Below are 22,859 nucleotides of genomic sequence, written 5' to 3' on the forward strand. Positions count from 1 at the left end.
ATTTCAGCCAATGGCAGTAGGACAAGTGGTTATCTATGGCAAACAGTAACTTTGACTCTTACCTCAAACCATCCTCACAAATCAATTCCAACGTTCTTATGAAACAGAGCACAGAATCTAGGTGGGCTGGGAAATAGGTCAATTGGGAAAGTTTCCGAATGAAGAATAATAGAACATAAAATGTGAAACAGCTCCTTGGTTCAGAATGGAGCCCAGTGGTAGGCATCCTGGGTTTGTTCCCAGCATGGTGTAACAGTAACTGTGGCAAGACTATTGTAACAGGGCACAATACTTTTAGTACACGTGGTATTCTTAGAATATCAAAGGTCAGAGGCATTTTTTAAAAATAATAAATTTAACTTAACGAAAACTAAACTGTTTTGGGGTTGATATGATTGGCGGAATGAACTGTTTTGGAACTGCTGTGTGCTAAGAAGCCAGAGAACTGTGGAGGCCATGCATGTTGTACTGCAGTTTGGATCCAGAGCATAATGTACCTTGGCAACTCAGGGATTAATTTATTAAAGTAAAACCCTTGTTTAAAAACAGTAAAAATAATAGAAACACGGCTTCCTAAAAATTGATACTCAAATGCTAAAAGTACATGAGAGCTATTTGTCGGTAGTATTTGGCCAAAAAAATTGTAAACTGAAATCAGACAATGAGACACCACCAGATGGCTAGAGTTAGAAGCTAACAGAGGGCAAAAGAAAAAAAAAAAAAAAACTAGAACGTTAACATACTTATTAAACAGTCATTCTGCAAAGGGTTGGCAGATTTTTATTCAGTCAAATGCACATGAGTGGAAGTATTCAAGATGTGATCTAACTCATGTGGGTGCTTAGAATCGAACTCTGAACCACTGTAAGAGTATTAAATGCTCTCAACCACTGAGCAAGCTGTCTTCCAGTATCATATTCTTTATGAGTACACTGTAGCTGTCTTCAGACACACCAGAAGAGGGCATTCGATCCTATTATAGATGGTTGTAAGCCACTGTGTAGTTGCTGGGAATTGAACTTAGGATCTCTAGAACAGCAGCCCATTTTCTTAACTTCTGAGCCATCTCTCCAGCCCCCTGTAATCATATTTTTAATAAATTAGTCTTTAGTCCTTAACACTGGAAAGACTGACATCAGATTTGAAAGGTCTGAAGCAATGAACTGATTTTGACAAAATGTGGCAAAAATAACTTGGATTTTTCTTCTCTTTGCTTTCATGCCTTTTCTCCAAAAGGGAGTTTCGAACTTTGGTAATTGAGATGGTAATGGCCACAGATATGTCCTGTCATTTCCAGCAAATCAAAGCCATGAAGACAGCCCTGCAGCAACCAGAAGCGTGAGTTACCTGTGATATCATGTTCTCACAGGGCTTTGAACTCAAATCTGCACATTTTATATGTAGAAAACCTATCACCTTCGGGATAATGGTTGGGTTTTCTCAGAAGGTAGTCATGTCTGGAACCAAGAGCTTGAACATCACACAGCATCTCCCAATTAGTTACAGGCCTATCAGAGTAAATATAACACATGGTGCCGGTTTGTCCCAATTAGCATCATTTCCCTGTTAGTAATTAAATGATCAAAGGACTGCTAAATGTAGAGCTAACTAAAGAAAGTATTATTTATTTATTTACTTATTTATTTGGTTCTGGTTGAAAAATGCAGGCATTTTATAAATTGGTTAAATGAGAAGTGTTGAGTGTAGATGCTGAAATGTTTGTTCATTAATATGGCTGCAGTCCTTAGAAGCAAATAGTTGTTTCCACAATGCAGTGCCAGTTGAGTTCGATGAGGGCAAACAGAGGGGATTATAGACGTTTGAACTCTAGTGTTTGAAGTGCGTGGTCACCATGTGCCTACCTGTGTTGGGGTTGCAGAATTGAAAAGCCGAAAGCCTTATCCCTCATGCTGCACACAGCCGACATCAGTCATCCTGCGAAAGCATGGGATCTGCACCACCGCTGGACCATGTCTCTCCTGGAGGAGTTCTTTAGACAGGTACCTTGACTGTTGACTATTCATCAATGGCTGGTATTGGGTACTTTGGGAATCAAATATTTTGGCACCTCTCTGGCAAGTACCATAGAGGACATCATTATTTGGGGTAAAGGGGCCTTCTCAGAGTTGTTCTATTTCTATGTATGTAATGTTTGAATTTTATCTAAATTCTGATTCTTAGGACATTGTGAAATGGATTCTGTAGTAGGCCTTTCTGCTTAGATGAAGAAAAAGTGTTTCTTTGCGGCAGTCTCTTGACTAAGTGCCATTGAAAATCTTTTTCTCCACCACCCCCACCCTTTTGGCCTAATGAGTTACCAAAAGGGTTACTTTGATTTATGTCAGCCTCCCCCAGCCCACATCCCTGGGGTGGGAGTGGAGGGTAGATCGTCTCTTTTCATGGATGAGTTATGATACAATATCTCAAAAATAGCACCTTTAATCTAGAGTCATGCTATCTATGAGAATGGACAGTCTTTAATGAGCAAACATTGCTTTAGGACAAATGTAAATGTGTCGATATAACAGAATAAAACAACTAAAACAAGTACACAGCCCCAAGACTGAGGTCTTTAGGCTTAGGGTATGTTCTCCAGTCTGACACGGATGCTGGCCTCTCTGTGAGAAGAGCTGCTACAGGATACCTGCTTTAAGACATGAGACCCTGGGTCAGTCCATGAAGTTACTGCTAGTTCAGATTAGTAAGTGAACTCAGCTAATTCTTGTTCATTCACAAAGGGGAGGACACATAAGTTTGGAGGACCCTAACCCCCATAATCAGTACTCACTATCACATGCTCCCTTTGTTCCCTCAACTGACTAAGGGTAGGTTCTTTCTCTAAGCCTTTGTTCATTATCTGCTGCTATAATACCATACCAGAGGCAGGATAATTTATAAAGAATAGAGATTGATTTAGATCAGGGCTTTGGGATCTAGGAACCCCATTAGCCTACATCAGCACCTGACACAGCTCCTTGTTGCACCTTAACAGAATGGGAGCATCCCAGGGCAAGTGTATTAGGTCTGGTCATTCTTTAAAGTTACAGACACCTTCAAGCAGTATTAACTAATGTAATCATGTGATCATGACTGACGCATTCTCATGATCTTATCCATGTTACCTCCCAAAGAAGTCACCTCTAAATACTATTAACATATGACTTTGAGGATTAACTGTCTCTCCCCCATGTGAGCTGTGGAACACATTAGTTACCCTGGGCTTTGGACATAAAATTATGCGGACACTCTTACTTTCATGACTCTTGTTTGGATGTGAAAATAATAGCACAATAATTTCTATATGTGTATTTTTTCTGAAGTTGTACACTCTGGGAGTAACTAGGACTGGAGTTAACTGTCACAAAACTTCGAAACTGTCCATTGGAGATTTGACTCTAACTAGTTCGCTGCCTGAGACAACTAAGATTATCTTTTTGATTCTTTTGTCTTTTGTATTGTCTGTGATTTTTTTTTTTTTTGAGGGAAAAGAAAAGATTTGGAGTAGGTTTGGATGAATATTCTTAAGAACCGTTCAGCATCAACTGTCCCGTGTTCTTTTCACACATGCTTACCAACCTTTATCCTAAGCACATATGCTCTGTCCTTTGTGGGGTGGCTCCTTTGCTCAGTCATGACGTGGTCTCTAGAGTAATCCCCAGATTCCATGGTATGAAGTGATGGGTGGGCATGGGAGCTTGAGAGACACAGGTATGACCCTGCTGTGTGTACAAGAACAACCAACTACAAATTCATTTTTTGCTGAGGGTGTGCTTTAAGCAATATTTTTAAATGGTCATTTTTCTAACAACATTGTGAGACTTTCCTTTAAATATTCACCTCTCCTTTTCCATATGTTCCCTTTGATATAAGTTTTTAAAAATACTCTATTGGGCTAGGAATATTCAGTCCGTGGCCAATAGGTAAATCATGGCTCATTCACATAAGTGTGATGTATTGACCTGGTTCCTTCTTAATTATGAGAGTGTATGAATTAATTAATATGGAAACATTATTTCCTCACTATAAAGAAAACTTTGTTTGCTTATATACACCCATATGCTTGAATGGAACAAAAATGTGCTAGAGGCAAGGTGGAAAAACATTATATTGGATTCTTTGGCCTATTGAAGGTAGACTGTTAACTCACTGGACTGAAACTGGTTTTAGTGAATATAATTCAGTAAAGTATTTTTATTGACTTAATCCAGATGCCAAAGTATAGCAGGAAACCCACGCAGGAGCAGTGCTCACCCAGATCTTAATGATGGTTTTAAAATGGGGCAGCTCCCGTTGGGAAAACTCAATGGGACCAGAGAGCCTTTAAAACTGTATTAAGAACGTTGGGCTATATTTCAAAATAACAAGATAGCCCTTGTGGACATGTTCCAGGCATTCTTGCTCTTCTGAAAGAGGGAGCTCCAGCTTCAGCTTCATAATCAGGTTCTACAAAATCCATTCCATAGCCACAGGGTGCTCTTAAGTGAAACGCTAACTTTGATGAAGTAGGTTTGCCTCGGTAAATCCTTCTTGTTCGGCAAACCTCTGAGGTCCATTTCCTCTGTACTGCTGTGTAGTTTTACATTTTCAAGACATCTCAGCCAGTCCTTTTCATTTCTCCTGTCTGGGGTGTTTCCTCATTGGCTTGTTTCTTTTCTTTCATGTATATCCTTGAACTTTTTTTTCCTTTTTTTCTACAAGGTTGTGGGTTTTTTGTTGTTGTTGTGTGTTTGTTTGTTTTGTTTTGTCTTTTCATTATGGATACCCAAATCACTGTTTTCATTGTCATTCATTTCACTTACTTTTATTTTTCTAACTCTCTGAAGTTGAAACTCCATTTTCTTCTCCTTTCACTTGTTTAGAAAACCTAGCTGAAAAGTGTTTGTTTACTACTGGAAAGCTTGTTGCTTCTTACAGTGTGTCCCAAAGCTATCTTTAATAGCTACACAATCAAACTGGTTTTTCTTTTACTTTAACTAAGGGTTACTTAGAATATTTTCCAAACTTTTTTATATTTTCAAAAATATATTTCTTCACTTTTGTTTCTATTTACCCAATAATTGGTTATTGTTCAGAACCTAAATTAAATATATGTAGCATCTTTGGGGAATCGTGAAAAACGCTTGCATCTTACTTTCAGCCAAAGGGCTGTCAGGTGAGTCTGAGCAACAATTATCTTGCTGCTACTGTCACACAACAGCTGGGACCATGAACTTCAAAATGGGAAGGCTTATGTGGACTCAGAGTTGCAGAGGTTTCAGTACATGATTAGCCAGCTCCCTTGTGTTTAGGCCTCACAAGGCAGAAACTTCATCATAGACTGTCAGAGTAAAAGGATACTGTTCTCCTAATGGCAAAGAGGAAGCCAAGAGAGCCAGAATAGGAAGTTCTGAAGACAAGATATCCTTTAAAGATGAACCCCCCCATTAACCCACTTCTTCCAAGCCCATTTAGTTACGAATTCATCAGGCTTGAGTTCATTGCACCAGTGGGGGACCAAGTCATTGACCTATTGTATGTTCAATCATCAGAGTCGTCAGCCTTCTTCATTATATCAATTAAATATCTTAGATTGTATACATAATTCTTAAATATGTGAGCCTCATTAGGCTGACAGTTGTTTCTATTTTTGTTCTTTCTATGCATTAGAACTTGTGCTCCATCAATGCTAATTTTGTGTCACTGGGTTCTTGGCCCTTTGTAGGTGTTAGGCCCTCAGAGTATGTGATACCCCTGATCAGTACAAAGCATCCTCTTAGGAATCTGCCTCATGCTTCTGCTAGAATCCTTATCTGACTCCTTGTTGACATTACTTACAAATAAGCATCCAGGTTGACATTACTTACAAATAAGCATCCAGGTGTTGAGACAGTATCTAAGTTTTTGAGTGCTACTAATTTATTCTTAATGTTCATTATGATTACAGTGTGTCAGCAGGAACAAATTCTCTCCATGTTTCTCAAAGCCTGACTTTGAATATGGCTACCTCACTGGCAAAAGTAATTCTTTAAGTAGTCCTCTTTGTTGGCTTATATGTATTTTTGTCATTTGCCTTCATGATAAAACCTTTAGATTAGGAATATTATCCCACATTAATAGATGGAAATTTATAAAATAGCAAAGGACAGGGACCTTGCTAGACCCATACACCCCCACAGCAAAGAGGCAGAATCATGCAAGGACTGGTAGCCATTATCCCGAGCAAGTTTTTTCCATTAAAACAAACAAAGAATAAAAAAAGGAAGAGTGTAATTTACTGGTGGACATGAGATATATTCTTCTCCTTCTCTTGGACATGACTAAGTTCTGCTTCATGTCTTTAAAAGCCACCCCCATCAATAGTTAGATATCTCATAATGCTTATCCCATAGTGTGTGTGTTAGAATGGTGCTTTTTAGTGCCCTGGAGACTATTTTGACCAAACAATTACTTGGTGTTGTTGTCTAATTCCTGGCTCTTTCTAGTCCACTTTTCACTGCAGACCAAGCATTAGCACGACAAATACAGAAGCACTTACTCCCATTGTGTGTGGCTTTAGGTGATGCTAGGGGACAAACCCACATCAGTAAGTTTGATTTTTCTGTTGAACTTTGCTCACCACTGGGGGTTCAGTGGCTTGAAGAAGGCCACAGGTAGCCACAGTAAAACTGTGGGGAACATTGACTTTCTGACTGTGATGTTGGCTCTAGGCCACATGACACATGGACTGCTGCCTAGTTTCCCTGGGGAACCTATTGCTGCCCAGTGAAACTTTCTTTGGGCCAGCATGAGCCTTTGCATTCAGAGGGAATGATTGTTCTCCGGAAGCCACCACTCCTTGGTGTCTTTTGTTTAGAGAAGCAGCCCCCACCCCCCACAGGACTTATTACATAATGTAATAGTAATCATTAAAATAAAATTAAGTGGTCTAAGTGGTGGCTGGGGTTGTAAATAGAATCTGCAGCTCAGCACACTGTTTGTTTGTTCACCATGACCTTCTGTTTTTCTAGGGTGACAGAGAAGCTGAGCTGGGGCTGCCATTTTCTCCTCTGTGTGACAGAAAGTCAACGATGGTTGCTCAGTCCCAAGTGGGTAGGTATTTGCCAGCTGATTGGAAGAGTCATCAGATAAGGATGATGATGATGATGATGATGATGTGTGTGATGTGTGTGTGTGTGTGTGTGTGTGTGTGTGTATGTGTGTGTGTGTGTGTTATGGCCAGGAATACTGGGTTTGGGAATTTCAGCTGGGGCTCTGGCTCACTGTTGCTAGCCTCTGGCAGGCTAGAGTCCTATATTTCTCTCTGGACTGTGGCTGGTTCTAGAAGAGATTACACAGAGATACTCTGGGGTCCCCATCATTACTACTAAAAGGAAAGGGAGTTTCAGCTTCACAAGGAGAGACGGGCCGTGCATACCATAGTTAGGAAGCCTGGTTTGCTCCAGCCGCCATTTTGCTTCTGTACAGGAAATCATCTCCCCACCAGGCTTCTTCTGTCCACACTCTGGACTGTCCTTCCAACGGGGACTCCTTCAAATTGTTTTGGTTTCATTACTCCTTTTCTTCCATTAAAAAAAAAGTGGAAGGAAGGAAGAGAGAGAGGGAGAAGGAGAGGAAGGAGGAGAGAGAGAGGGAAGGGGGAAGAAAAGGAAAAGATTTTTTAAAAAAGTATTATTATAACACACACATTACCAAACCCCTCAGCTGTGAGAGAGGGAACCAGTGTCATACATAACGTAAAGGGCATGAGTGAACTCTACTTTTGAAGTCTGTTATCACACACACACACAACACACACAGTCAATTTAATAAGGAATTGCTGATTTTTCTACTTACACATTTTTGGAGCAGAGAAAGGGTCTCATGTAGACTAGTCTAGGCATAAATAGGCCATTTAGCTAAATTTAATCTTGAGCCCAAGCTGAGCATGAACTGACTACAAGGATTATGGCCGCCTGACCTTCCTGTCTTTGGATCCCAGGTGCTGAGTTTGTACATGTGTGCCACAATGGTGGCCTGTACTGGGCACTGCAAAGATTATAATAGATGCTACAAAGTAAAAACAAAACAGAGCAAGAACCTAATCACACATGGTACTTGCTCTCAAAGATATTATTAAACCAGTATCACAGTGGGTGAGATGTTAAGGAAACAAAATGTGTTTAGAGCATTATGTGTGTCAAGGTTGAATTCTTAACATGTTACAGTGTAATATAAAGACAGTGTTTGAGTCTTTGGACATAGGTCAACCACACAGGAGTTAGTAAGGAGTCGTATTTGAGCTACATCTGAGGACATATTCAAGGAGTCTAGATAGGTTGTAATAGATGTTGGTACATGTTAGCAGTGGCTTAGTAGTGGATAAAATGACACTGCAGATGGGAGCTAGAGAAAGCAGAGAGAGTAAAGCTGCTTAACATGGCCGGGGAATTCTCAGTAGGTCTAGCATGGCAGGAACAGTGGGTAGGGAATTCAATACACACAGAGACATTATAGAGAAAATCAGGCAAGGATTTTACATTGTGCCAAGAGGGCATAGCCAAGGAATTCTGTGTATCATCAAATGCTGTAGTTTGAACTCACAATTAAATTGTAGTGTACTGCAGAACAAATTTTGTTAACGGCGTTAATTGATCAGATGGACGGTTCTTCTTTTGTGGGTTACATTACAGGGTGTTTAGCATCCTTCTCTGTTGAGCTTTGAATACTAAATAACCCTTTCTGCATTTCCAGATACCCACTCGGAGAAGTGGGCAGTGTCCCCCTTGGTTGGTATTTAATTTTCTCCCTTACACATGGCTATGATGAGTTAGTACCAGTGTGTGATTATTTTCACGAAGTGAATCACAAATACTTACCTAGTTTTCTTGTGTGGGGGGAGGTTATTAAGATAAGCACTGTGTGCCAGCTCTTACTATCTCCTCAGTGTGGCCAACTTAAAAGGTATCACTTCATTATTGACCCTAACCCAATTCCTAGCCCTTTTCCTCTGACTCTTCCCATCTGGTTCTGCCTCCTCTATCTCAAGTCTGCATCTTCCAGTTCCTCCTCCGTCTTCTCTCATTTCTTCAACGTTGCGCTGGAACCTTCTGGAAAAAAATCCCGCTAGAGCCACCCTGCCTGTTGTGCTGTGCTATGTGTGCCTTTGGTACCCGGGTTACAACACTTCTGGTTCTCAGTTTCATACCTTCCGTTTGAGCGGTCGCAATCACTTCTAACAAGATTTCCCTGCCTCAGTCTTTCCTACTCACTGTCTCTTGCTGCAGGGACGATATCAAAGAAAACTTGAATATATCAGCAGAGAGAAGCGTGGACCTCTTCAGGCCAGCACAGTACTCCTATTCTAAACCCAGGAGTTTCCTTCCCTGAAGTAAAAATAACTAACTGGCCTCTCCAACCCTCTTTCTTTTCCCCCAACTCCAAAGCATTCTTTACACCTAGTCATTCCTCGGAGACCTTGTGTGTGCTTTCCCACCTCGGAAACCCCCTCTACCCAGAGTGTTCACTGTTCTCTAAGGGAGCAAAATGTCTCCTCTCCATTCTCTCCTTTTCTTTCTTTTCATTCATTTTGTTCCTAGAAGCCTTCTTCTGGGCTTCTCCTTTGGCCCTGCAGAAACTCGAGGGGTCATTTCTGTGCCCACTAAATCTTACCAATAAATTCCCTAAGGGCGGCTCAGTTGAATTATTCATCTTCAGCATTTCACAAAACACATCACAGTGCTTATTACATAGCAGGTGTTAAATTGTATTTTTAAGCATTAAATTGAATCACTTGTTGAAAAGTCCTGAGGTAATTATATGGGGGGAATGAAACTGACTCTTGACATTCAATAAGAATGAGACCAGCTAGTTCTTGGCTGATTTGGAGCTCCTATGTAGATGTGGTGTTTTGTTTGCTTGGTTGGGTGTTTGTTTTAAGGAAAGACTAATTGGTTTCTAGTGGAAAACCAGGGCTGGTCCCTGTTAGCATATTGTTATCTGAGCTACAGCTGCTTCTCCGTAGGTTTTATTGACTTCATTGTGGAACCTACCTTCACTGTGCTCACGGATATGACAGAGAAGATTGTGAGTCCATTCATTGATGAAACCTCCCAGACTGGTGGAACAGGCCAGAGGCGATCAAGGTCAGTGGGGAAAGCTTGAAACCCGGGAAAAGATGGACATCTCTTGTTGGGTGTGTGTGTGGTATTACAATGAGCTATACATCTTTTACTTCTTACAAGGGACAGGTCTACCTCCTTTCCTTTCAGGATTTGGGATGATGCTGTCTGTGTTCTCTAGGCTGACCCCTAACAGGTAGTCCAAGATCAGAGCAGAATGACCCCGCTCTCTGAAACCTTGGTTTCCAGCAGCACTGACCGTTATGCATCCCTGCTGTGCAGTCAGCCCTTGTTTCAGATTCTCTGAGTGATCATGTTTTGGATCAGATTTCTTACAAGAAATGAGGCTGACTCTAAGTTCAGGAAGGAAGTGGGATGCAGATTTTTAAAACATATAACCAAACACCCCAGATCCAAGTGTTTTCAAGTGGCATGGGTTATAGCATAAATCATAAGGATATCAGAGTATAGGTCATGATATACATACAGCCTGTTTCAGGCTTAAAATCCTGGTTCCATTGCTTATTAACCTGGGCTTATAAGTCATCCCAGTGCCCTAGTTTCATTCCCTGTGTCTGCAATAAAAACAGTGAAAAAATAACTATAATGAAGGGTATAATCATTTTATAATTCTCAGGTACAGTTATGCATTGTGGTGTAGTCAAGGCAGGGACCTGACATGGCAGGTCACACCTATACTCAAGAGCAAAGAGAATTGATGTATGTATATTTACTCCAGTTTCCTTTTTTTAAAAAATATATAGTCCAATACTCAAGCCTATGGAAGCCACAAAGTGGGCTCTATCTTCCCACATCAAATTAATGTAATCAAAATAATCTCCCACATACATGCCCACAAACAAGTAAACCGATGAACTTGATCTAGATAATTCCTTGTTGAGACTCTTTTTCCAGTTGATAGAACACACTGCACATCATATAAATTCATAAATTGGTCCTTCAGGAAATTGGTATTTTCTATATAGACTGTTGAAGACAAAATGGGTGTAGAATACAAGACAACTAGATAAGTTGTAATGTATTAAATTTCACAATTTGAATGGATGATAAGACTACCCACACGAAATAAACATCACTTGTAAGAGATGTTCAGAATCCTGGATGCTGCTGCTTGTAGCTGCCTCTGGTGAGAGCTCTTGGATAGCATGGTTTGTACCTATGTCAAGCAGCCAGAGGGCTCCTCTCACTTGTCAGTTTCTCTACTAAAGGGAGAAGAGAACATGACTGAATTTCTGTACTGGCTTTTTTAGAAGTACTATAGCCGTACAGGTGCCAACTTGTAAATGAATTAGATAAAAAGGACAGAAAGTATTTTTAATATCCTTTATTTTAATCTATTCATGCTAATAACATTCATACAAAGAGGACATACCTTCAGCAGCAAAGTGTGCTTTTGACTGTAATAGCCCAATACCTGAGTTTATTACACATCTTAGGAATATACAGTACTTACTTCATCAGAAGAATGCTACACTCTGATATTTACAACATGTCCCACATTTAAACCACAAAGTAGAGTTCATTTCAAATTAGATATTTGGTAGGGTCTGGTCATCTACCATCTTTAGGAAGCATAGGAGAATCATCACGTTTTATAAGCTCGGGGACCTGAGATTAGAGCAATTCTAAAGACCAATAAAGTGGCTCAGTAGATAAAAAAACTGGTCATCAAGCCTGATGACCCACGTTTGATCCTCAGGACACAATGATCAAAGAAGACACTTCTTGGATATTGTCCTCTGACTTCCACATGTGTGCCCTGGCATGTGCAGACACACAGACAGACAACATATAGTCTATATATGACATTAGAGGGTTCTTGAGTTCAGGAGGAGGGTAAACTGGAGAACATGTATCGGTTTGCTGACTAGCTTGGAAAAGTGGTCAACATGATAGCAAATTGATGCACCCTGAAGCAAATAAAACTTCAACAGATCAAATAAATGCCAACAGGTCCTAGTTACCGAATAAAAGGATGCCCATCAGCATAGAAGGAACTGAGGAATACTGTGACACATGAACACGCAGTGTTGGGTTTTTTCCTGCAAAAGCTCTGAGTTTCCTATTTATATCATATGTGAAACAGAATCTCCACAAACCCCAGGGCCAGGGAGTTTCATGTTGACAACTCAGCAAATTCTACTCAGCATTTCATGGCTTCTCTCAGTGCTTACTTGCCTACGTGCTGCAGATGCGGATGCTAGCACTCATCTTTGGTATGATTTCTTTTGTTCCCCAGTTTGAACAGCATCAACTCATCAGATGCAAAGCGATCAGGTGTCAAGAGTTCTGGGTCAGAAGGAAGTGCTCCCATCAACAATTCTGTCATCCCTGTTGACTATAAGAGTTTTAAAGCCACTTGGACTGAGGTGGTGCAGATCAACCGGGAGCGGTGGCGAGCCAAGGTACCCAAAGGTAATGTGCTCTTCAGGAAGAATCTTCCACAATTATCCAGGCAAACTCGGTGGTCACTCGAAAAGCAAGTGGCTGCCTTCTGTGATTTATTGTCCCTTTAAGTATGGCATATTGCTCCAGGGACTGGGTGCTGAAAGTTGAATGTTCCCATGTTGACAATTACCATTCTTTTGAACACTGTGTGGCAGGATATGACGGGCCTCCAAGACAATTCTCCCTTTCTTCAACACACCTAACCCTCTTTGTTCAGTGTGGAATTGTAAAGGGCCTGGGAGTAGTACTTCGTGGTCTCTGCTAGGCTACCTTGTTTTACATTTCATGACAGCTACCACAGATATAAAGCCCTCCTTTACATTGGTAAAGCCTGGTCAATAGCTACTACCTTCTGTGTTGGCATATGAGAAACTTTTGGTCTTCTTCTAAGAACTTCCTGTCAGATGAGTGGTTTCCCTCTACTCATTTCCAACCATGGAACTGACTGATGATGTTTTGTTTTTTTGTTTGTTGGTTGGTTTGGTTTGGTTGTGTTGTTGTGTTTGTTGAATTTGGGAGAGGTGACAATAACTTTTCAGTAAACTAAAATTTCCTGAAGCAAATTTCATCAAAGCTCTGAGCAGAAAGCTATGACCCTTGCTATTATGCACAGAAAAATACAAAAATTCATGCATTGGGGGTTTTAGTTCATATATTCACGTTTGTTTTTATTACTGAGCAGAATTGGCACATACAACATGATCACACTGTTTAGGTGGAGAGGCACATGCATACAGGGGGTACAAGCCTGAATCCTATGGATCTATGATGCTGGATCTCAGGGAGGCCCAAAGATGTAAATTGGTTCTTGATGTCCAGGGATGGTGCCAATGGCAGTAGACTTTGCAGAGGTGAGCCTTCAATAGCACTCAGTGTCTCCTCTCACCTGCCATCCGCTTTCTAGGTTAGATACCCAGTGCCAAAGGATATCATGGCTATCTCTATCCTCTGGGTCCATAGGAAAGGGCTCTTATGTTAGACTTTGATACAATGGATGAGTAAGAATGCAGTAAAGACCTTGTATAAACATCTCTGAGCACCAAATCCTCAAAGCTGCCGAGATTTTCGAAACTTTCTTCACAAACACTTGCACTATTACTCTGCCTGTGTTAGCACATGTGGAAAGAAGATAGGATGGTTGATGCTTTAGGATATGTTCTGTTACTATAACAAAATATTTGATATTCATTCGTTTACCAAGAATCAAGAGAATGGTGTTGGCATCTAGCCTGCTTGCTTCGTGGAAGATAGCATCACATGAAGAGTCAGAGCCAGTGTGTAAATTTGAATCTCTAATCCCGTAATCTCACTAACATGATTGGAGAGTCTCCCTACGACCTTCCAGATCTGGCCTAGTCATGGTTCCATCCCAGAGCCCCCATGTCCAACAACATTTAAATTTAAGGATTGAGTTTTGATGAACAAATTTAGGAAACAACTCTAAGTCCAGGCATTAGAGTGTGGATTCTGCAGTCCCTGCACTGCATAGGTAGAAGCATCCAGCAGCTGGATGATTTCAAAAGCAAGACACCGACTTACCATCAAAATCCTGAAAAAAAAGTCAGGTAAGGCAAGGAATTTAGATTTATAGTGTTCTCGGGGCATAACTAGAACATTATCTTTTGGGGACAGATGTTGTACCCTGAGCTATAGAGGAAGCCAACACCTGCTCTATATTTTAATTGTAAGCACTGAGGGTCTTTACAAAAGCTTCAAGCATTTAAATTCTCTGTGTTGGCAGGCTGCTGCACCATTGGAAGAACACTCTCCCATGATCATTACACCTGAACATCCAATTTCTGACAACACACAATTTAAGGAGGTCATTCAAAACCATTTGTTTGCAATTATCTTGGTTACTGAAATTACCTTCTGAACTAATCACCTGGGGAAAACATTAGATGGCTTTTCCAAAGAATAACTAACTGGTCCTTCCAAAAGGACAGGTAAACACCTCATCATTTTAAAATGCACTAGCCTTGCAGGTAGAGAAACAGAAACTATTTTAAGCAGCATGAAAGGACTTGTCCCTAACCCTGCTTGGGGCCGTTGGGAAGACATCTAGTAGGTAGAATTTGAAGGACACTGAGATTTGCTTCAGGATGTTAGAAATAGAAACAGGAGGGGTGAAGAAGATACCTACATAGTGAAACACTTACAAAGGAAGCTTTCATGGTGGTATGTAGTTTTAACCCCAGTGATGGGGAGCAGAGATTGCTCCCTTGAGCTCACTCTTCAGCCAACATATCCCACATGAAGATCTGTATGTAGGTCAGTGAGAGACCTTGTCTTGGCTGGAGGTAGGTAGTACTTGAGGAAAACACACACATATACAAACACACTGATGCATACACCTATACAAAAGAAAGAAGAAAATATGTCCATGTAAACAAAAGGAACACATATTTAGGGCCAAGAAGCTTAGCTATTGGGGCCACATTTTAGATAGCAGGAAAATGGAGAACTGAATCTCAACTTGTGCAGTCTCATTCTGGGAGGTTCTCTGAGGCTCCATTCTGGACATAGTCATTCAAAATAACATCTTGGAGTTAGCACTAAGCACTGAAGAATGTACAGAGAGCGCTAAGGAACAAATCTGGCCTGGTTTGTGTTTCGTGAAAGGGAGCTGCTATTTAAGTGCATTAGAGAGGAAGGTCGGCCATGTGCAGCAGGGTTAAAATGCTGGCTGTGACAGTGTTAACTCACTGTTCATGAACCTACTGAAGCAGTTACATTGGCAATGGTCAGTCTGAGTAAATGATCTCCAGCTGCCTTCCCCGTTGACTTTTGTTAAATCCCAAAGGACTGTGATTTTGAGACAAGCTGCCTATCACGGACCTTTGAACACATATTGTTAGGAAATGGGATAAAGTTTAGGAGTTGTTATCCAACCTGAATTACAAAGTTATGTAGACCAGAATTCACATTTGCTTTGAAAGAGTTAATATTTTGAATAATTTTCTGAGGCGAGTATCATTTCTACCCTAAAATTTATGGGTAAAACAGTTGATCCATATGGTCTGTATTTATTAATTTCTGTCCAATATTTAATATGTTTTACATATTCATTTTCTGCTAATAGAATATGTTTAGTCCACAAATGCTAGACTATATAAAATATTTATGTAGATGAGAATAAAATCTTTCTAACCTACCCAAATGTCAGTAATTACTGCTGATGCTCTGAACTAATCCATTTTTGCTCAGTTGTGTATACACATAGTAAACTCCCCGCCCATACATATTATAATGAAATGTCATTTACATTCTACTGGTTTTCTGCACCTGGGCATTTTATCCTAATACTGAATATTCAAATGTAATGTTTTCTGAGATACAGTCATTGAGCTCTTCATTGCAGAATATTAGGGTTTTGGGTCATTGTTGCATGTAATGTTGTTATGAAAATGAAAGTTTAAAAGGCTCCATGGGATGCTTATGTCAAAAGAGACAAGAACTTTACAGTCTTTTAAAACCAAACTCCACTCTGGCCTTTTCTTAAAACCAAATTTCCTCTCTCAGATGCAAGAACGGTGAAAATGACTATTTCTCCCCATTAGGAGATCCACATTCTTATTGTCAAGTCAGTATTTTGTACATATTAAGGAAAATGTTTTAGTTGTAAAGGATCCTGCACTTTCTACCCAGCCCTTGTCTGTCAAGTGTCATTGACTCTGCTGAGTCTCTATTATACCTCCTACATCTACTCTCCCACAAACTTGCTTTCAGTTTCTAGATTGGACCATGAGTCTCAATAAACCTGATAGCATGTTACATATGCTATATAGTGAGAATCTCTGCACTTGTTGAGAACCTTATTTTTGCTTTTTTATCAGCACTTGGCTTCTGTTGAATAATATGATGTTCCTAGCCTGGTGATTAGAAGAACTGTTGTTTCCCATCCAGCTTAGCTTTGCACTTTTTTCTTTTAATTTTTAGATTTACTTTAGTACATGAGCGTTCTGCCTGTATGTGTTCATGTGCACCGCATGTATGCCTGGTGCCCTTAAAGATCAGAAGAGAGGGACAGGTCCCTTCAAACTGGAGTTAGAGTTAGTTATAGGCCAACACGTGGTCCTACGTGAGAGAACCAAGTGCTTTCAACTCCTCAGCCAACTTTCTAGCCCAGCACATTATTTTTAAATATTTGCCTCCATTTTTATCTTTAACATTTATTTCCCTTTTAAAAACAAGCTTTGTACTTTTATCGTGTATCATTGACACATTTTCCTCAATTTGGTTTATTTTAATATTGATTGAAAATATCTATCAGCGAGTGTACTTAGGAAACTGCTATAAGAACACCTTATGAACTCTTAGGCATGTTCTTAGTGCCCTCCTTGTTTCTGTATGGAGTGTAACTGACAGACAATATGTATACTTATATTGGCAGGTTAGATTCCTATCTCTTATTTCATTTCATATTACCATCTTCTCTCCTAAACTGCTTTCTCTCCTCTTTAAGTCAGCAGTTCAGAGTAAATTAAAGGATACATAGCCTAGTGGTATTTCCACTAATGAATTTATAGGATTATTATTTAGGCAAGTTGAAGCCAGATGAATAAGGACCCAAGTGTATTTTTTGTGACTGTTTAGATATCCAATGTGAGAAACCCCAGATCATATGTGAGAAGTACAGTTTACAGATTCCCAAGAGTTTTGTCGTACCCCAACTCTTCAGCTGCTTTTCATTCGTTATTTTCTTAATGAGTCATGTCAACCAATGACTGGCCCAACTTGTGACCCATCCCTTGGGACAGAAGCAACCCCTGACACTATTACTGATCCTCTGCTATGCTTGGAAACAGGAGCCTAGCCTAATTGTCCTCTGTGAGGTTTCATCTAACAGCTGATGGAACCACATGCAGAGACCCACAGCCAAATATTAGGTAGAACTTGAGAGTCTTGTGGAAAAGTGAGTGGAAGGACCAAGGGAGCTAGAGGAATCAGATACCACAAGAAGTCAACATCTTGATACTACAGAGTCAACTAACCTGGGCCCATGGGGTCTCACAGAGACTGAAGCACCAACCAAAGAGCATACATGGACTGAATCTAGGACCCCACGTATATGTAACAAGATATGTGGCTTGGTCTTCATGTGGGTCCCCTAACAATTGTGACAGGGGCTGCCTGTTACCACTCTTTGGATTGCTTTTCCCTAGCTGGGCTGCCTTGTCTGGCCTCAGTGGAAGAGGATGTACCTAGTACAGGGTGGGTTAGTACCCACGGTAGGGTCTTTCTTTCTCAAAGGACAATGGGAAGCAGGAATGGGGAGGAAATGTGTGAAGCAGAGACTCAGGGAGAAGAGGGAGGGGGCTGCAGTTGGGATGCAAAGTGGATAAATTAGTTAATTAAGGAAAAGAAAACAAATGATAACTTTTACATACTACTAGCCAAGAAGCCCTGGGATGATGCTGATGATAGAGTAAGATGCCAATGACGCAACAAGATGTCAATGATGTAATAAGAGCTGCCATTTGTTACTTTAAAATAACTTTGCATGTCAGCTGCACTTGAGCAAGAACACGTTTGCCTCCCAAATGCCTTCTCTCCTTCCTAGTTGTTTTTTTCCATCTGTGGAAAATTGGTCTGACTCAATTAAATGAGTTTTTCTCTCTAAGATAATATTTTATGGTCTTCCATAGTAAACTACAATTAAACAGATTCAGATTTTATTTAAATGATTTTCATCTTGGAGATATTTTGGGTGTTGGAAGTTTTCCATATATTCAGTAATGAGTCTGTGAAGGTAGCCAGAGCTAATCTTCCCTGACAGTGCATTCTAAATATGAATGACTCTGTCTCTTTTTGTTTCTGTTTCTCTCTGTCCTTTTTTACAAGTTATCTTTAAAATACAACAAAATTAATTATAATATGATAAAATAAAAACTATCACATTGGGATTAGACAAGACAAACAAAGAGAAGAGCCCAAGCATTGAAGACATACCCATTCTCACGTTCAGGAGTCCTATAAAAACACTAAACTGTAAGCCATAATACAAATACAGAGAACCTGGCACAGACCTGAGCAAGGAAAGTGCATGCTGCCTCAGTCCCTGTGAGATTGTGTGAGCTTTGCTCATGTTGCTTTGGAGTTTCTTGTTTTCTTGGTGTTCTCCATCCCCTCTTTCTGCCTTCTCTTCAGCTGCAAGAGAAGGAATTTGATAGAGACATCCTATTTAGGGCAACGTGTTCCAAGGTATCTTTCTTTCTCTTTAATACCTAGTTGTGGGTCTCTATTGTCTCCATCTGCAGTAGGAAGGAGCTTCTCTAATGATGGCTGAGCAAGACCCTAATCCTTGAGCATAGTAAGAAAGGAAAACAGTCATCTTTGTATTTGCCTATATTTGAAGTTAAGGAATCTAATGTTTGCTTATTACTCCTTTCAGAATAGGAGCAGAGAGTCTCTATGCTTTGGTGTTTTATCAGTGTAAGGTACTGGGTTACATTGGTAGTTGATGAATATCGTATACACGGATGCTATGTCATAGTTGCATCAAGCTTCAGGAACACATGATGTGTCCTATACACCATGCTAAGAAATGATGAACATGGCATTTTTCTCTCTCCTCAAAGCACCTAAGATAAAAAGAAGCCTTCATGAATGTCCTAGGAGCTCCATTTGCTTGGCAACCTATTGGGAGTATCAACCACCACCCATCTTTTGAAGGGTGTTCTTTTACATTTTAGTTTACATTTCTGTGGCAGTCAGAAGCCATTATTATCTTGTATATGGATATGACAGTTGTTTGTATAGAAATATTTTGTATCTTTTCATTGTAAATTGTAAATTCATCTTGTATTCATCATATACTGAATGGCAAATACTTAGGCTTTACATCAGAGCTTCTTAGTACTTACTGTGTGCCAAGAGATTTGAGATATCTTATCTATCCTTCTCCATCTTTTAGAATCTGATTTAGTTTGTTTGAGATGAGGCCAGGTCATTGACTTGGTTCAAAGAATGAATAAGTTAGCAAATGGCTGGGTTGGTGAATCAATGAAATGATAAATAAAAATCTCATGATATATTAAAGATGACATCAGTAATAAACAATTACAAGGACATGCAAAGTAAAAAATAAAGCCACGTGTCATGAACATCCACAGAATACTTGTTATAGAGCTGTGTGAACCCAACCTAGGCCCAACCAGGACATGGAATACTTTAGCAGCTAATACAAAAGGAAATATCAGATACCCAGGCTCTCTGGTGCCCATTAGATTAAAGCAATCATCTTGTATACAAACAGCTCAAAGAACAACACTAACTCAAAGGGAACACAAGGAGACCCTGACAATGAGAGGTAAAAGGCTTTTCACTCACCTAGAGAAAAATGCAATAATACTTTTCACAAAGAAGCCTAAGGATATCAGGAGTATCTTTAGCGTGAGCTCCATGGGGTAAGTCCCTGGCACTTACAGGGTATTTGGCTATGTGAGGGGCTTTACATACATGTTTTCCTCTTCAGTTGAGACCTTTGCCCTCCAGCCTACATTATCTGATCTTTGCCTCTCCTTGGTTATATGAACATTTTATCTGTGACTAAGTCCTTGGCAAGTCCACCAGTCCAGCATCTATAAACATAAGCATGTTCCTCTCACAGCATTCATGCTGTCTAGTTCCTTTGATGAATGTTCCAGTCTTTACAGATTATTTCTTGGTCTGCTTCTCATCACGTAGGACTTGTCAAATGCTATCTTCTCATGAAAGCCGTCTTCATTCTTTTGTCTAAAGCTACCCCTTGCTCTGTGCTATGAACAATCCTGTCTTGTTGTTTTGTATTCAATTCTTGCAATATACTTTTAACATCCAACATTATCTCAGCCACTTGTTTACTTAATTATAATCTTCTGAATGCTTCTGCTATGCTTGTGGTCATATCCCCAGTATCAAAAATTGTGATCAACCATATGGCTGTTCAAAAAGCACCAGCTGAGTGAGCAAACCAATTTTTTCTTTCCCTTTTTTCCTTTTTTTAAAATGAATATTTTCTTTATTTACATTTCAAATATTATTCCTGCCACAGTTTTTCCCCCATAAGCCCCCTCTCCTATTCCCCATCCCCCTAATTCTACAAGGGTGCTCCCCACCCACCCACTCCCTCCCACCTCCCTACCTGGGATTCCCTACACTGGGGCATCCAGCCTTCACAAGACCAAGGGCTTCTCCTCCCATTGATGCCTGATAAGTCCATCTGCTGCCACATATATGGCTGGAACCATGGGTCCCTCCATGTTCACATGGTTGGTGGTATAGTCCTTGGGAGCTCCGGAGGAGGGGGTCTGGTTGGTTGATGTTGTTCTTCCTATGAGGTTGAAAACCCTTCAGCTCCTTCAGTCCTTTCTCTAACTCTTCCGTTGTGGACCCTTTTCACAATCCAATGGTTGGCTGCTAGCATCCGCCTCTTGGACCTATGTACTTGTACTGTATTTTCATTAATTAGAGAGCCAATCAACAGCATTAGAAATAATATAGACACTCAATAAAAGGAAAGTCCCAGAGTGAGTACATGGCCAGAATGAAGGCTACTCTCTTCCTGAGGACAGTTAAGTACCTTAGACTGGTGGCTTGCTTTGAGCTTTCTGACCCACCCTTTCTCGTTCTAACTTACCAAACTGGTTTGAGTTTGTATTCTTCTAATGATGGCTATTTCCCCCACCTTTTTATCCCATAGTCAGTTGTCAAAGTTTCTGCTGTGTTAAGCAAGCCTCATAAAAATGCTGTATTTTATTTTATTCAGTTTTTTTTTATTTTATTACTGTAACTGGGGAGAGTCTGATCATGTCTCTCATCCTCCATTAAAATGTGGCCATGAAATGGGGTCACAAGGCAGTTTTTAAGGATGAAGCAAAGCGCCCTTTGAAGACTGCTAACATAGTGTGTGGCGTGAGGACATGCGCAGTAGAGGTTAGCAGCAGCAAGAACAGCAGTGTACATGGTATCACTGATCTATTCCCATTATTATTTTCTCCAGTCCTCTCTAACTTAATGCTTTTGGAAGTGTCCTATCTTATTGCCACCCTAATACACATGTAAATCTGACTTGAATTAACCAAGAAGATATCCAACACTCTCAATAAAGCCCTTAGGTCCTTTCATTGTCCTGGTTCCCATGAACATTGCTGTTGATTATTTTTCCAAAACAGCAGGTTTTCTAATGGTAGACCTCTCTTTCTGTGTTCTCTGCCTTTTTTTATTGTTGTGGATGCAGAAGAGAAAGCCAAGAAGGAAGCTGAAGAGAAGGCGCGCCTGGATGCTGAGGAAAAGCAAAAGGAAATGGAAGCCAAAAGCCAAACCGAACAAGGCACAACCAGCAAAGTGGAGAAAAAGACATCAGGAGAAGCAAAAGGTCAAGTCAATGGAACACGCACGAGCAAGGGTGACAAGAAGAACTCCAAAGGCGACAAGGCAGGCGAAAAGCAGCAGAATGGTGAGGAGGGGCTGCCTGAAAAAGACTCTCTTTGGAGTGATAATAATGTGACAAGCAGAAACTGGGTCACTTTCCCTCTCCTGGCAGCTGTCATGGTTCCCAATCCCCCAGAGATACAGCCAAGACCCCATCGTATGGCACCTGCTTAACTCTACCTTTCTACAGTAGTTTCTAGCCCTTTCCTGATGCCCTGTAGATGCTCACAAGTGATGCAAACTTCAATTAAATAGTTCAGCACAACCTGGATTCCTATACTCATTGCCAACCCACCTAAATAAACATCCCATCCTGACCAGGCTCCAGTGTGCAGGAGCCCTATTCCTAATGTATATATCTGTATATTGACATAGGCCTAAGCACACACACTAGGTAACCAGTCATCCTGGTTTTCTGTAGACAAAGACTTCCTGGGATACAGATTTCAGTTCTAAATTCAAAATGCTCCAGGTAAACTAAGGGCAATGAGACACCATGAGTTCTTAAATGTAATGAATGTAATGAAGTGAATATTTATTAACAACCTTGTGTCAACCATTATATTAGGTCTAGAGGATTTAGGAGTGGAAAGTATGTGTTGTCATGGGGATATAGTCACCCTCAAATGTAATTCTAAAGGAATGTGCCCTTGATGCAGAGATGACAGAGGGCAGAGTAGCAAATAAAATGGCTCAGAGTCCCACATAAAGGAAGCCATTGTTGTTGGTAGTTGAGGTAGTGGGATGAGGTGAGTGGCTGAGATTTCTGTGGAAGGAGGTGGTTTCTGGTTTTTCAGAGTATTAGTTTGTGGGAGAAGGGCTTCACAACCAGAATTAAATAGTATCATTAAATAGTGTCAAGGCATAGAATCAGCCCCCTTGTACAGATGGGCAAGATGT

The 22,859-nt window shown here is 40.4% G+C and overlaps 1 protein-coding gene across 3 annotated transcripts in view; it reads left to right on the forward strand.

Annotated features, from left to right (window-relative positions):
• The window catches only part of PDE1C (phosphodiesterase 1C), a gene marked incomplete at both ends in the record, with an annotated part of 402,224 nt that overhangs the window by 327,220 nt on the left and 52,145 nt on the right, over positions 1–22,859 (forward strand). For all 3 annotated transcript variants that reach the window (XM_080932609.1, XM_080932610.1, XM_080932611.1), the window contains 6 exons: positions 1,237–1,338; positions 1,880–2,000; positions 6,987–7,068; positions 9,980–10,100; positions 12,337–12,512; positions 21,766–21,984. In XM_080932609.1, the coding sequence (XP_080788735.1) occupies positions 1,237–1,338; positions 1,880–2,000; positions 6,987–7,068; positions 9,980–10,100; positions 12,337–12,512; positions 21,766–21,984 (821 nt within the window). The remainder of the gene's footprint in view (positions 1–1,236; positions 1,339–1,879; positions 2,001–6,986; positions 7,069–9,979; positions 10,101–12,336; positions 12,513–21,765; positions 21,985–22,859) is intronic.

Source organism: Micromys minutus, assembly GCF_963924665.1.
Source record: "Micromys minutus genome assembly, chromosome: 18".
NCBI lineage: Eukaryota > Metazoa > Chordata > Mammalia > Rodentia > Muridae > Micromys > Micromys minutus.